General features: G+C 40.2%; 1 protein-coding gene across 1 annotated transcript in view; it reads left to right on the plus strand.

Moving 5' to 3' along the window:
• Positions 1 to 3,421: 3,421 nt before the first annotated feature.
• FAM227B (family with sequence similarity 227 member B) overlaps positions 3,422 to 16,822 on the plus strand; it is a 733,538-nt gene continuing 720,137 nt past the window's right edge. Inside the window, exons 1-3 of the mRNA XM_082254045.1 lie at positions 3,422 to 3,492; positions 5,821 to 6,058; positions 13,368 to 13,426. Of these exons, the coding sequence (XP_082110171.1) occupies positions 3,442 to 3,492; positions 5,821 to 6,058; positions 13,368 to 13,426 (348 nt within the window). The 5' untranslated portion in view covers positions 3,422 to 3,441. The remainder of the gene's footprint in view (positions 3,493 to 5,820; positions 6,059 to 13,367; positions 13,427 to 16,822) is intronic.

Genomic DNA, 16,822 nt, shown 5'->3' on the forward strand with positions numbered 1-16,822 from the left:
TGACACTGTGCACATGAAAACAAACAGAACAAGACAAAAAACAGACATGTGTGGCAAAACGTCCGAACGCCAGGTGCTCCTTGCAATCGGATGGGATTCCAACAGCATCACCGTATGTTTACTACCAATATTAAAAAAGGAATACCTCCGATGGCAAGCCCCTGGGAGCTTGAGCTGAAGTGGGCACTGTAGAGGCCAAAGGAGGGGGGAGGGGAGAGAAGAAATGGGGAGGATGCGGAGACCCTGTAATATTATGGACAGAGCAAATTATGGTTCATGGATAGCACAATGGCCGCTGGCTGGGAAAAGCTAGGAAAACCTACTCTCATCTGTGAAAAGTTCTGGTGCTCAATAGCAAATGCCAATTGAGCTCTACGGTGCCGGGCAGTGGACACAGGGCCCACTAGAAGACATCAGGCCCTCAGGCCACCCTCATGAGGTTTGTTTCTGATTGTTTGGTCAGAGACATTCACACCAGAGGCCTGCTGGAGGTCATTTTGTAGGGTTCTGGCAGTGCTCATCCTGTTCCTCCTTGCACAAAGGAGCAGATACTGGTCCTGCTGATGGGATAATGACCTTCTCCAGCTCTGCCCAGCTCTCCTAGAGTAGTTACTCCTGTGCCTGTCTCCTGGAATCTCCTCCATGCTCTTGAGACTGTGCTGGGAGACAAAGCAAACCCTTCAGCAATGGCACGTATTGATGTGCCATTCTGGAGGAGTTGGACTCTCTGTACAACCTCCTATAGGGTCCAGGTAATGCATCATGCTACCAGCAGTGACACTGACCCTAGCCAAATGCAAAACTTGTGAAAAACAGTCAGAAAAAATGAGTAGGGAAAAGAAATGTCAGTGGCCATCACCTGTAAAACCATTCCTGTTTTGGGGGTCATCTCATTGTTCATTTCTCATCAACACCAAAGCAGCTGAACCTGATTAACAACCCCCTCTGCTACTTATCTGACCAGATCAATATCCCAGGATTTTTATTGACTTGACGTTATACTGATTAAAAAGTGTTCCTTTAATTTTTTTGAGCAGTGTAGCTTTCTCCCAATAATACAGTCAGCATTTGGAGCTATGTATATTGCAATCATATTGCCTCTTAAGCACCTCCTCTCCAGGAAGAGTTTACCTTTTGTAGTTGTTCCTTATAACTGAGGTCCTTCGGCCCCCTTATATTTTTTTGTTGCTCTTCTCTGGTCCCACTCCAGTTTAAGGACATCCTTTTTGAAGAATGGTGACCAAAACTGGAAAGCTTACTTGTGATGTGGTTGAGTTTTTCAAAGTGGTAGAATTAAACACTGAGATTGAACTTTTTATTCTAACCTCTAAATGGTTTATGGACAAGTTAAACAGAATTTGTCCGGGGACATAACCCAACTGCGGACATGCTTATGTAACTAATTTTATATACATATGCTGAAGTGCACATTGAACAGTCTGGATGGCCCCTAAAATGCTGATGGAGAATCCCGGAGGAGATGTCTCTTATACCTAATAACATCTATGGTCTTTAGTTTAATATCATAAAATGACTGCGTTTTGTAAATGGGGCACTGCCACTAAAGTAGCTACTGCTTTCTAAGGGCTTAAAAATTGCCAGACTGAGACTTCAGAAGATCTCTCACTGGCCCAAGTAACAGAGTTTAGTTTTCATTATGAGGCCTTGTATAGTTCTCAAGAGACCCCGTCTCTGCCTCCTATTTGGTTAAGGCAAACTTTCTAAATTCTCTGATACTTTACTAGAATTATTAAAGCTAAAATGCGGGGAAAATTCAAGCTACCTTTGCAGTCGTGTACCATCTGCACTGCAAAGGTTAAAGGCTTGTTCTTGCAGAGGGAGCCATCACAAAGCAACTTTTCTAACATTATCCTTTGCCCCCTAGCAGCAGGTGCTGTCCAATTCCCTCCAACACTTTGAAAGTATTTATCAATGTGGGAGATCAAAATGTGCAGTGCTACAAATTATAAACAAAGCAAATTGAAATTAAATCCTAAAAAACAAAAAGTGCATTTAAATCTTATAAAACAAAAAAAAAATGTGCAACATACCTAAAAAAATATATATAAATGCATGTAAATAAAATAATATAATATAGTGCATAAAAATCCTGAGACCACGGTTAACTGCAAAATTCAGGGATTAACTGAATTTAAATAAACATGAGGATCTTAAAGACATAAAATCATCAGAGTTGGCTAAATCAAATGTCAATTCTAAATAGAGAGTGGAGGTGATTCACAGTAAAAGAAGGAAGAAATAAATTCCTTTAGTTAGTCAATGCAGGTGACAAGCCCAAGGAAAAGATCAAGCTGCCCTGTTATAACAGGCAGGGGCTGTATACTGGAATATACTGCATACGTACTGGAAATATATGACTGCTAATAAATAGTGGTCAAAACAAACTTTGAGTTGGTAATGAAATCCTCAAAATCCCTTGCCACATAATCGGGAACAGCAGTCATGCAGCCTTAAAATGCAGCACCTATATCTTGTTTATGGTAATCTGCAACTGTTATTGTGTCATCCATCTTGTCTTCTAGGTCATTATTGTGAGAGTCTCTTGGGGTGAGTTTTTCAGTTGTAGTGTTGAGCTCTTTCTGTAGGAGAAATTTACATTTTTTTAACAGAACGAAGTCCCAACAAGTTTCCTTGCCCAGGATATCCTGTTGAACAGGAGAACTGCCATTAGATGAGATCCAGGTTATTTAGTAATTCTTGGGAGTAATATTGAGACTCCATTGAAAGTTGTACTGTGGACATTTTTCTGCATTGCATGTGACCTAAATGCTGGTTGATTTGCCTGTTTTATGGGAATGTAGTGGAGGAGTTTTACCCCATATGGAAGTTGTAGAAGAGGGTAATTGCGACAAAAATACAAAAAAGACTTTCTCTATACAAAGGCAATGAATTGTCACTGTAGTATGGGTTGAGAAGAGATAAATGGCTAAGGTAGTCCTCAGGGAGCCTAAGTAGGCTATAAATGTCATGTCCCAAACCAAGATTGTAATCAATTTTCCTCTAGACCATGGGAGGCTGGCTTTTTCCTTATAGCAATGCAAGAAAGACACAGACACATCCTTGCTAAGGGGGATGTGACCAGTGGTGATGGGGGGCAGGCACCCCCCTCCTATCTGTGGTGGCTTTCCACATTCTCCACACTTGCAGGCCAAGGGAATGACTGGGGAGAGGAGGCCCTAGCCGTTCACCATGGCAGGTTGCTACTTCATTGCAAGTGTCCCTGTATTTAGATGGTTAGTATTATGATCTGGATAAGATCAAATTTTTTAAACAGCTATCCAGAAATAATTCCTGTGACAATCACATGAACATTATGTCTATGCATACAATTTACTTAGGTATTTTTGGTTTTTTATTTATAGTTTTCATTAAATATTTTTTTTATATTTTTCTCAAATCTAGATAATTTCAATCTAGATAATGGAAAAGCCACCAAGTACATTTGAAGAATTTCTTAACTTCCGGCATTTGGTAAGATGTAAAACACTTTACTATGAATGTATCTGAAATGTTAAACAGTATATATTCCTACAACTCATACTGAAAGTTAGATATACTGTAGGTCTTAAACATATAAGATCATTGCTCATTAGAAGTCTAAAGAATGTAAACTTTTCTTTACATAGGTGTTCGTGAAGCCTGGATAAGTGTATGCATTGCTTTCTGACATGAACTTAAAATAACATTTGCAATACATACACGTAAAGTGATTTTGTATTTATAGAACTGCACTATAGCCATAAAGCTTCAAGAATACAATGTGCACAACATTAAAACTATATGGAACACCTTGAAATATTATTAAATGGGCAAAGTTGTGGTTTTTTTTTAGAACCAGCATAGGTAAATGACAACCACTAATCAAATCTATTCTACCATGTGTCTTTCAAACTAAAAAATATTGCCTTTTGTTCTACTCTAAAACCTGGTATGCCAGAGGCGATTGAGAGTTTGATCTAAATATGGCTTTATGTTGGGTGATGTTAAGGCTAAACATTTTATTGAAACAAATTCATCCTTAAAGGGCACCTCATGTGCAAGTTTTTTTTAAATCTTGTTCATATAATGCGAACATATTGATAATACAGATAGTGTTTAAAACCACAATAAAAATAGGCAATTCATGAAAAATCCTTTTGGCAGCTGATTTTGCAGAGTGTACCCCATTATATGCCCCAATGGACAAACATCAATTCACCCAAGGTTACTGATGAAAACTTACATATGAGGACCACTTACATATTCACTATATACAAAGCAGCAGCAGTGGACCAGCAAAAAGAAGGCAGAATTCCCAGAAGTGGCAGGCTCCTTACCTCATGAGCTACTTTTAGCCAACCATGATAAACTTTCTTATTAGGCAGTGATTTTTTACAGAAAACAAAGGAGATATATCTGCGCTTGGTAAAGATGAAAATGTACAGGCCAGGCTGCCAATGGATGACTGCAACCCATAAATATACAAACAAAAAAAGGGGGTGCAGTGCCAAGAAATAATAACAATAGTCCAATTAAACAGTTCTTAGAAAGAGAGGATTTGAGATAATCCCCACACCAGGTGCTGTGATGGATGAGGAAAACACTTTACCACTGTGCTCTGAATAAATTGGCTGCTTATAAGAATCATTTGACCCTCAAGTCCTCAAGTTATAGAGCGGTCAAATGTGCATTTATTGTGTGGATCATAGTCAGCTACCACAGGAACGATAGTCAGACTGGGTCAAACTCCTTCTCCCAGTGTCAAACAATCAGGTACAAACAAATGAATAGGCAGACCTGGTGGGGCCCCAAGTCTGAGTGATTATTTACAGGGCTACCCCTGTGCTGCTTAATGAAGGTTGTGTAAAAAAGTAAGTACACCATAAGGAAATTGTTGACATTTTTAACATATTTGAACAGGCCGATGTTAGATGTTTTTTCAAGTGGTTTCTACAGATAAAGGTGATATATAAAAACACAGAAACTTTGCCTTTTTAATCAATAATTTAACAAAATTAGCAATAGATGTAATAGTGTACTGTTGAAAACGAAAGTATACTCTTAGCCTCAAAAGATTGAATTGCCCTTTTCAGAAAAAAAATAACTTCTAGTAAGCATTTGGAATAACTGCCTACTAGTCTCTGGCATTAACTTGGTGAAACAGGTCTATCTGCCTAGCAATGTGGCTTCTGACAGTTTCCTTCATCAAAATAATGATGCGGGAAGCTTAGGTAATACCCAAGTATGTCTTTAGGAGAGCCGTTAGAGCGCAGACAGCTTGTTGGAGCACCACTTCATGCTTTGCCAGTGTCAGTGGTGAACTGAAAAGTGATTCTCTGAACCACTTAACCATTACCTGAGTGAATAGTGAATTGAGTTTTGCACTGAAGCAAATTGCTAATTTCCAGTGAACCTTTACTTGGAAAAAACTGTTTGGATTTACTGCAACCCGTCTCTTTAATTCGCTCATTTCTAACAACTTCTGTTTCTCCTGTTTTCTTTTTTTTTTCAGTTATGTTATTCAAAAATAGATACCTTCTTGGTTATAGATACCTTTTTGGGTTTTTTTTATCTACATTTGTAACTTTTTTTTAATATACAGCTAGAGTATACGTATGTAAATTTTGCAATACTGGGTTTTTATAGTAAATTCATAGCCTAACATTATGAGATTGTGTCCATAAGTACTATTCTGTTTGAATTCAAAATTCATATAAAAGCTTTATAAAATGTAAGCTGAAGTAATTGATAATATAATCTTTTATTATATATGTATTCTATAGACTTAATCTAATGGTTATAATTTTCATTGCTGAACAGAAAAACTGGCCAGAAAATCCTTTTCTAGAAGAAAATCTACCTGGAGACACATTCTATGCTAATAACCTTTCACTTGAAATGATTAATGAAGAATTTGTAAGGAAAGTACCCTTTAATAGTAAAGTTTTTGAAGATTTAGACGCAGAAATCGCAAAACACTTGACTTTTTTGGATAGTTATTCTTGTCAAATAATATATTTACCAACCTCAGAAGATCATCTTTGTTCAGTAAATAGGGGTAAGTAGAATGCTGGTCTTGCTTTTTACTGACATCTAATATTCCAATACTTTAAAAAAAAAAAAAGTTGGTTATTTTGTCATAAGACAAAGATAGTGAGCCTCATGTATTACCAATTCTGTGGAAATAAACAAAGTATTCATGAGATATACTGTATCACTACTCCATAAATCACATATTACATTATCTGTATGATTTTCATAATTAATACGGTTAATGTACAGCTTTGGACACTGAAAAATAGAATTGCTCAAGTAACAGAACAAGTAGAAATATAAGAGAGAATGAAGTGAATGACTGGGCCTAAGCGATACTTCATTCATGCTTCTCTGCATTTTCCACACGCCCCTCTGTATTGACACTACCCATTGCCAACTCAGCTCTTGCAGAGAAATCCCAGACTTGGCTTTAAGAATGTTCCAGGTGTGACCGTACCCAAACTGCTCCATGTGAAAGGTCATATCATCCTATGATCAACTATTTGTAGAATATTACAGGAATTAAATTATTTAAAAGAAAAAAAAAGTATGAAATAGACAGGGGTTGTATTATTAGTTGCCCCTTTTTAGTGTAAAAGTATGAATTGATAGGGATCTAGGAAGTTCACACCATTTCTTGCTTTTTTTTTAACATGAAAATATGTAAATGCATTATAAAATATGTCAAAATGTATTGTCTGGCTGTTGCTTTTAAGAACCTATAAATCAGTCTAACTTAATTCATGCCAAACTGCCAGATTTGTAAATTAGTTAAAGCTTCAAAATGTTTAATAAGGAAACAAGCGGAAGATTTTTTGTAGTCAGGGCTGGTCCTGGGCAGGTGCCCCGGGAGACTAAGGCAGAGGAGGGTTGCCGAAGCTCAAGTGCCAGATCCCTCTCCTCCCTCCCTCCTCCTCTCCTTGTGTGTGTCACACACAGAGGGCATCTCCCACTGTGAAATGGAGCTTGGGTCTGAAATTCCGGGCGGTCACTGTAACAAATTCCTGCCTCATAGACCGACTCCTGTGATAGACAGCACACTGATCCAATGCCAGGAAATTAGCATTGTATCATAGGAGCCGGTCTAGGAGGCGGGACTTTATTACAGTGGCCACCCGGGAAATTCAAAAGCTCAGTGACACAGCAGGAGATCACTGCTCTGTGATAAGGCTGCATTTGATGGGCACAGGTAGGCTGCATTTGAGGGGCACTGAAAAGGCTGTATTTGATGGGCATTTATAAGACTGCATTTGATGGGCATTTATAAGGCTGCATTTGATGGGCACTTGTAGTTTGCATTTGGTGGGCACTGATAAGCTGCCTTAGGTGGGCACTGGTAGGCTGCATTTGATGGGCACTGGTAGGCTGCATTTGATGGGCACTGATAGGGCTGCATTTGATGGGCACTGGTAGGCTGCATTTGATGGGCACTGATAGGGCTGCATTTTGTGGGCACTGATGAAGCTGCATTTGATAGGCACTGATAAGCTGTATTTGATGAGCACTAATAAGGCTGCATTTGATGGGCACTGGTAGGCTGCATTTGATTGGCACTGGTAGGCTGCATTTGATGGGCACTGATAAAGCTGCATTTGGTGAGCACTGATGATACTGCATTTGATGGGCACTGATGAGGCTGCATTTGATGGACACTGATGTGGCTGCATTTGATGGGCACTGATAAGGCTGCATTTGGTGGGCACTAATAAGGCTGCATTTGGTGGGCACTAATAAGGCTGCATTTGGTGGACACTGATGAAGCTGCATTTGATGGGCACTGTTGCGGCTGCATTTGATGGGCACTGATGAGGCTACATTTGGTGGGCACTGATGACACTGCATTTGATGGGCACTGATGAGGCTGCATTTGATGGGCACTGATGAGGCTGCATTTGATGGACACTGATGCGGCTGCATTTGATGGGCACTGATGAGGCTGCATTTGATGGGCACTAATAAGGCTGCATTTGGTGAGCACTGTTGAGGCTGCATTTGATGGGCACTGAAGAGGCTGCATTTGGTGGGCACTGTGGAGGCTGCATTTGATGGGCACTGATGACACTGAATTTGATGGGCACTGATGACACTGCATTTGATTGGCACTGATGAGGCTGCATTTGATGGGCACTGTTGAGGCTGCATTTGATGGGCACTAATAAGGCTGCATTTGTTGGGCACTGATGAAGCTGTGTTTGATGGGCACTGATGAAGCTGTGTTTGATGGGCCCTGATGAGGCTGCATTTGGTGGGCACTGATGAAGCTGCATTTGATGGGCACTGTTGAGGCTGCATTTGATGGGCACTGATGAGGCTGAATTTGATGGGCACTGATGAGGCTGCATTTGATGGGCACTGATGAGGCTGCATTTGGTGGGCACTGATGAAGCTGCATTTGGTGGGCACTGATGATGCTGCATTTGATGTGTACTGTTGAGGCTGCATTTGATAGGCACTAATAAGCTGCATTTGTTGAGCACTAATAGGGCTGCATTTGATGGGCATTGGTATACTGCATTTGATGGGCACTAATAAAGCTGCATTTGATGGACACAGGTGAGGCTTCATTTGATGGGCACAGGTGAGGCTACATTTGATGGGCACAGGTGAGGCTACATTTGATGGGCACAGGTGAGGCTGCATTTGATGGGCACAGGCAAGGCTGCATTTGATGGACACTGATAAGGCTGAATTTCATGGGCACTGATAAGGCTGCATTTCATGGGCACTGATAAGGCTGCATTTGGTGGGCACTGATAAGCTGTATTTGATGAGGACTGATAAGGCTGCATTTGATGGACGCTGGCAGGCTGCATTTGATGGGCACTGGTATGCTGCATTTCATGGGCACTGATAAGGCTGCATTTGATGGGCACTGATAAGGCTGCATTTGATGGGCACTAGTAGGCTGCATTTGATGGGCACTGATAGGCTGCATTTGGTGGGCACTGATAATGCTACATTTGATGGACACTGATTGATGAGGCTGCATTTGATGGGCACTGTTGAGGCTGCATTTGATGGGCACTGGTAGGCTGCATTTGATGGGCACTGATAAGACTGCATTTGGTGGGCACTGAAGAGGCTGCGTTTGATGGGCACTGATGAGGCTGCATTTGATGGGCACTGATAAGGCTGCATTTGATGGGTACTGATAAGGCTGCATTTGATGGGTACTGATGAGGCTGCATTTGATGGGCACTGATGAAGCTGCATTTGATGGGCACTGATTAAGCTGCATTTGATGGGCACTGATGAGGCTGCATTTGAGAGGCACTGATGTGGCTGTATTTGGTGGGCACTGTGGGGATCCTGGAAAAGCCCCCCCTAATATTTACACTGCTTTGTGCTTTTATAGAAACCTAAGGCTAGAGTATCTCCTTAACTATCTTACTGCTTGTAGAGTCAGAAATTTAGGAAGTAAAGACTTCTGTAGAAAAAAGGAAGTCTTGCTGCAGGCTTGTGATAACTGCAGTCTGGGATAAAGTGATGTAATAACCTGTTTACTGTTAAAATACTGTCTATACATTGTCAGGCAAGATATGTTATGAATAATATGTCTATACATGAGGGAGGTGTTTAGTCTGGCCATGATTGGAGGTAAACCATGAGTGGGCAGGCCCAGCTATATCCTGTTCTGTGTACTATATAATGTATAGTACCCGGAAATAAACAAGGAACGCTTTTATGAAACACAATGTTTGGGTCTGAGTGAGTTGCTTCCAAGGCCTTGTATGTATCTGGGCATGGTGGAATGGAGGAATGCCGGCAATAAATGTGATTTAATAGAAAGTAGTAAAGATAATAATTAGTAACAGAAGTTTTGGGAAATAGACTTGCTAACTAACACTGTTGAGGCTGCATTTGAAGGGCACTGATAAGGCTGCATTTGATGGGCACTGGTAGGCTGCATCTGATGGGCACTGGTGAGGCTGCATTGATGCATTGATCTCTTGTATCATGTCTGCAGTCTCTGACCATCTCCTGTAGTATGTCTGCAGTCTCTGACCATCTCCTATAGTATGTCTGCAGTATGTCTGGGGGCTCTTTCTAACAGACTCTCTAACAGAGGCCCTCTCTGTGTCCATTAGAGAGACCCCCCTCCAGATCCATTTATAGCACTCTGCTTCTCTTCCTGTATTTTGTTTATTGTTAAGAGATCGTGGGAGGATCCATGGGCACGAAGACTCCTTAGGGGAGCATCTCTGTGTTTGAGTCATTACCATAGAAACATTTGTAAAGGGGAGGAGTAAGTAAGATGACCACGCCCATTTGGGGGCGCCAGAAATATTTCTGCACCCAGGCGTCTGTGCCCCTTGGGTCAGACCTATCTGTAGTACCTGTTCTTACTACAGGTTAACACTTACTGTAAGGGCTCTTTCACACGGAGCGGACCGCTTTGCGAACCACTTCGGCACTTTTTTTTTTCACGGAGCGGATGACACTTGTGTCATCCGCTCCGTATGTCTGCATATCATCCCATCCGTTTGCGGATGATATACGGACATAATGTATGTCTATGGGCATTGCAGATGCCAGCGGATGACACCGCTGACATCCGATTTTGCATCCTTTCCGTCTTTTCAACGGAACAAAAATAGGGTTCTGTTCCGTTCCAAAAAACGGAACAGAACTGAAAGGAAGAAAATCGGATGTCAGCGGATGGTCATCCGCTGACATCCGCAATGCCATTGACATACATTATGTCCGTAAATCATCTGCAAAAAAATAGGATGATTTACGGACATGCGGAACGCCCGTGTGAAAGGGCCCTTAGTCTAAGGCCCCATTCAAACTTGTGCAGTTCCTTTATGTGAAACGTTACAGAAAATGAATGCGATCTGTGCCATAAATCTTTCATGGGAATTAATAAGAAATGTCTAACACTCTTTAGAATTCCGACATGCCTCCATACGACAAATATTGGTGCAGGTAGCAAGATCATATACCTCTTATAGGCAAGTGACACACACCATGTGCAAGGCACACTGAAATACCCTGTCCTCAGTGCAGCTGAGTTTCCTACTGCCACTGTAGCTTTCACACAGAGGAATTTTAAAACTAGGTGTGCAGAGCCTGATGGGGATTCACAGAAGCCTCCTTGAAAAATTATAGCAGATAGTGGGTGGATCCAGAGCTAATAGACAGCTTGCTGTTGGCTATAAGATCCACTCACTGCTTGATAACAGTCACAAGGAGAGCAAACCTGATGGAGAACTAGTGTTTCAGCTTTCTCATCAAGCTCTCCTCACTGTCAGCATCATTGGTTACTGGGAGGCTGTCGGCTGTGAAGCTGAAAGCATTACTAGCAAACAGTGACAGTTGGGGAGGAGGTAGTGTCTGCAAATATACTGTATCGCCTCCTACACAGGGTACAGAAACAGGCAATCTGTCTCTGTACGCCAACTTAGATTTGGTCTTAATTATATCTTATTTCTTATCTATAAACTGGAGGTAATTATTTTTGAATGTGGGGCAGTAATAGTACCACTTTGTAAAAATTGCGCTATTAAGAAGTACCCGAATCTGCCACACATGTTGGTAAAACTACTGAAACAGGCGGAAAGTATTTCTGAATCTGGCACAGGCCATTTTAAAAGGGCCATGTAGGCACAGATAATAGTTAAGGCTGCCCCAGCCGGGAAGTTGAGAGTTAATTGTGTTGCTGGGTTTTCCTTTGGCGGGCTTTGCTGGGTCCAACCCACTGGTTCCGTGTGATATAAAAGGAACATGGGGTTCAAGCCTAGATTGGGGGAACAGAGGAAAAACCTAGGGTTTTTCATGCTACTGTTCTGCTGAGTCTGGAAATCCAGTGGTGTGCCAAAGTCAGAGTTCCCACTGCCCAGGAGGATCACTGGGGCTTGTAGTCCCTCTTGAACATACCAACTATTGAATGTACTAAAAATGGACCATTTCCACTGCAGGTATGCTGGGGCAGGCACAAGCCTCAGTTACGGATTAGGGATGTTAGGGAAATGTTTGCACTTTATTATGGACTGTCATCTGTCTTTAACATCATGTTAATACATTTAAGTAAAGCTTTTAAAACTTTGCCTCTGGTTGGTCTGAAGTTAATAAAGGGATGTAATTTAAGTAAATGGCACACAATGTACAATTCGGGTCACTAAACACGTTGGGGTATGAAGGTAATGGTGCAGGAGTTCATACAGTGTGAAGACACAAATGGTTACCAAGGGTAATGAAGGTTTTTCTAGCAGCCTGTTGCTAAACGTGTACATGTGGCAGACGAGATAGCCTTTTCCAGCAAAGGAGATGTTGTCAGCCCTCCTTTAACAGTAAACCATCTCCCATAGCAACAGGAACAGATCTGCACTGCCGGGGCCCTAATCCTATACACAGGTACAGAAGAGGAAGAATTAGGTGAAGTGCTTGCATGGAGTCAGCGCTAAGTGCATGGCTGGACTCCATACTGCTACTGGGAGTGAGGTAGCAGTGATACGCTGGACAGGTGGAGAGGGCAAGGTCTCTTCATGTCCCTCCTAAATGCACAAGTAAACGTAGTGGTGTTTAGTACATCGGGAGAGTTTATTAGAGTTCAGTCGTCTGACATCCAGTCCAGTCTCTGGAAAGATCCCAACTTTACAGCAAAGATCCACACAGATGCCTGGAATGGCAGCTCGCTCAGCCTCTCAGCAAGCTGTTGGGAGAATGAGCTGGCCCCTCCTGCTCCCTTCACAGCCCTGTACCCCAGTGAGCGCTGGAGGGGCAGAGCAGAGAGCCAGTGACTTACATTCAGCGGCTCTCGGCTCACTGAAAACTAAAAAGTGAGCGATCAGCAGTCTTTGATTGCTTAGTTCTAGGTCTTAGAAGCAACGGGAGACAGATGCAACATTGGACCAATGCTGCATCTACTTAGGTGAGTATACTTTTTTAACAAACCCATACTTCTGTTTTAACATGCATTATAAAACAGAAGGTACCTTTTCTGCCTGAAAAATATGTAAAAACATAAAACATATAAAAAACATGAAAAATGTGTGCATTTTGAAATGTTAAAGTATGCATCTGATTTTTGTTTAATGACAGCATATACCTGTTAGCACTCCAGCCTGAATTATCTTTTGGTCTCTTTCATAGTTTATACTGCATATCATATTTACTTTGGTCTAAAGCTGTTAGTAACTTATTAAAGCCTAATGACTGAAGCAAAATATGTATCGTTTACTAAATATTTGTTTTTATATATATATATATATATATATATATATATATATATTTGGTTCTATGACAATGAATATACTGTGGCTTAAAACTCACAGTTGTAAATAATGATTTTTCTGAATTATTTTACCATTTACACTTTTCTCCTTTAGCCTTTGTTACTGAAGTTGAGTTTCTTGAACTTTCTCAAAAAGCACAAGATAAAATTGAGGTACAAGTATTTATTTATTTATTACAGGTACTCATATTGCGCTGTCAATTTACAGATGTAATACACATATAATATACATTCACATCAGTGTCTGCCCTCAAAGAGCTTATAATCCAAGGTCCTTAACTCACATTCATACATACATATACTAGAGCCTATTTATACAGGAGCCAATTAACCTACCAGCATGTCTTTGAAATGTGGGAGGAAATCAATGTACCCGGAGGAAACCCACCCAAGCACAGGGAGAGCATGCAAACCCTGTGCAGTTAGTGCCATGATTGGGATTCGATCAGACAACCCTAGTGCTGCTAGGCAGAAGTGCTAACCACTTACTACTGACAAATATGTATACATATTTGTCTATAGTTCATTTCTCCCGTTAGTGAAGGAGGTTCTATATAGCTGCTGTATTTTCTTTATGTGTCCCAAATGATTGGGTCTTAACACTATACCACTTTATATTTAATTGCGCTGATTTACCTTTTTGCACAACCACTTACTACTAACTTAGTATGTAAAAATGGTACATACTTCCCTTTTCGAAGATATACTATTTGGACCTGCACGTCTGTAACCTTTATGCTGTATTTATTTTCTGTTATTGTCTGCGATTCAAAAATCCCCTCTTTGTATAAGAGTTTTTCAAGTGTGTGCCATTTTACCCAGCTACTTATACGCAAAATGACAATATTTTGAGGCAGGATCGAATGACAATCTTATGTCTGTGTGTGTGGCCTCTGCATTTTCCAGCCATCTGTTGTTGGAATATTTAAATTAATAAAAGTTAATCAAAATTGAAAAATAAGCCCAAAAATATATAGGAAGACAACGTTTGAGTTTTTTTTTTATTTATGAGTTTTTTTATTATGAGTTATTGCTGCATTTGATGACTCCTTTTTTTTGTGATATAGTAATTTGTCAATCTTTTTGTGTCCCTGCTTGTAATGGATTTTATACATTCACACACTGTAGGTTCCTTACTTTCTTTAATGTGCAGAAAGTTTCATTAGTAAAGGTGTCAGTACTTACAGTGGAAAGAAAAAGTCTACACACCCCTGTAAAAATGGCCGGTTTTGGAGTTTTAAAAAAATCACACTAAGATAACTTCAGACATTTTTCCACCTTTAGTGGGACCTATAAACTGTGCAATTAAATTAAAAACCAAAATTATTGTTTGTTAATGTGGTTGTAGAAGTGTACACACCCTCTTAAAAATAGTAAGTGGCTGTGTTCAAGCCTGCCATCAGTAAACATGTCTCTGATTAAAGTTCAGCAGGTCTAGTAGGATTTATTCAGTTGCCTCTTACAACAATAACCATGGTCCACAAAGGGCTTACAAAGGAGAAGATACAAAACATTTTCAAGGCATTGGATTTACCGTGGAACACAGTTAAGACAGATAACAACAAGTGAAGATAATATGGCACAACAGTGACATTACCAATAACTGGATGTTCCTCCAAAAATGATAAGAAGAAAACTGGTCTAGGAGACTGCCAAGAGAAGTACAGAAACATTAAAGGAGCTACAGGAATTTCTGTCAGGTACCGGTTGTGTACAACATGTGACAACAATATTCTTCATATGTCTGGGCTGTGGGGCAGGGTGACAAGACAGAAGCCTTTTTTTTGCTAAGAAAAACATCCAAACCCAGTACATTTTTGCAAAAACCTACCTCACATGGGAAAATATGTTATTGCCTGATTGTACCAAGATTGAACTTTCTGGCAATGATTCCAAAATGTATGTTTGGCACAAAAACAACACTTTGCTTCACCAAAAAAACACCGTACCCACAGTGAAGCATAGTGGTGGCGGCATAATGCTTTGGGGCTAATTTTCTGGATCTGGAGGTCAAGGTGGAGGGACATATGAACAGTTACAAATATCAGTGAATTTTGTCACAAGGCCTCTGCTAGAAACTTTCAGTATGACAATGGTCCAAAGCACACCTCCAAATCTACAAAAAATGGCTTCACTAGAAGATTAACGTTTTAAAATGGCTCAGCCAGAGCCCAGACCTGAATCCAATTGAAAATCTGTGGAGTGACCTGAAAAGGTCTGTGCACAGAAGATGCCCTCACAATCTGACAGATGTGGAGCACTTTTGCAAGGAAGAGTGGGCAAAGATTCCCAAGCCAAGATGTGCCATGCTGATAGACTCATACCCCAAAAGACTAAATGTTGTCATAAAATCAAAATGTGCTTCAACAAAGTATTAGTTTAAAGGTTTGCATATTTGTGCAACAAAATTATTGCAAGTTTTTATTTTTTCCTCCTTTAAAGATTTCAGTTTTTTTTTTTTTTTTTTATCGAATTGCACAGAGTATAGGTCACATTAAAGGTAGAAAACTTCCAAGGTTTTTATCTTGGTCTGATTTTCTTTACTTTTCAAAAACCTGGCATTTTTACAGGGGTATGTAGACTTTTTCTTTCCACACTGACCATAAATTTGAAAACTGCCTTGAATGCTTGAATTGTATTGATGAAACATCAAGCAGAGAGAAAAAAAAATAGTAAGCATGGGTTTCATAAGGCAGAACAGCAACACATTTCAGAGATGTGTGATGCAATGGATTGCATAAAACCCAGATTATGGTAAACCAAATGTTTTCACTTGTTTGGAATAGCTGATTTATAAAGTGAAAAAAATGTGGTGACACATTTCTATCCATGTGTCATACAAACAGTATACATGTTGAGCCCATTTAAAACGTATCTTGAGCATAACTCACCGTAATTTGGGCATTATGCTAAGCAGTGAGATTTTCTTTCCCCTTTCTGCTTATTTTTGACTCCAGAAAATGCACTGGGGAAAGTTTCATTGGAATGCCCTCATTTTTAGTATGAACTCTTCTATCATAAGTGTTTTTAATGGTAAATACAACATGGGTTACATATTCAGTCCATAATTGTCCTTGCAAAGATATTCAATATTATCAGTTTGATTCATTTTGGCTGAATAGGTTGGCAACTTTTTGCACTTGCATAAAATGAAAAAAACCTGTATCTCCGCTTATTTATATTACCTTTCAGGGTATTCACATATCTGCATTTTTCAAGGTCTTTATCCCTTGATATAGTAAATTTAAATTTCTGCCCAAAACAGTTTGCTAAAATGCTTTCCACAGTAGGCTCCCAAACTTCTGCATGCAGAAGTTGGGGATGGTTTACATAATGAGCAATTAAAGGCATCCTCCTAGTATAACTTATTATCACTCTGAAACTGCACTCTGAAACTGCACTCTGAAACTGCACTCTGAAACTGCACTCTGAAACTGCACTCTGAAACTGCACTCTGAAACACTGCCATAGTTTTCCGTGTATAAGTCTAAATGAAGCCTGGAGCATGTGGCTCATTGTAGATTAGGCTAATGTGTCACTGTATTGGTT

This window comes from Pelophylax lessonae (genome assembly GCF_965119305.1).
Source record: "Pelophylax lessonae genome assembly, chromosome: 4".
Taxonomy (NCBI): Eukaryota; Metazoa; Chordata; class Amphibia; order Anura; family Ranidae; genus Pelophylax; species Pelophylax lessonae.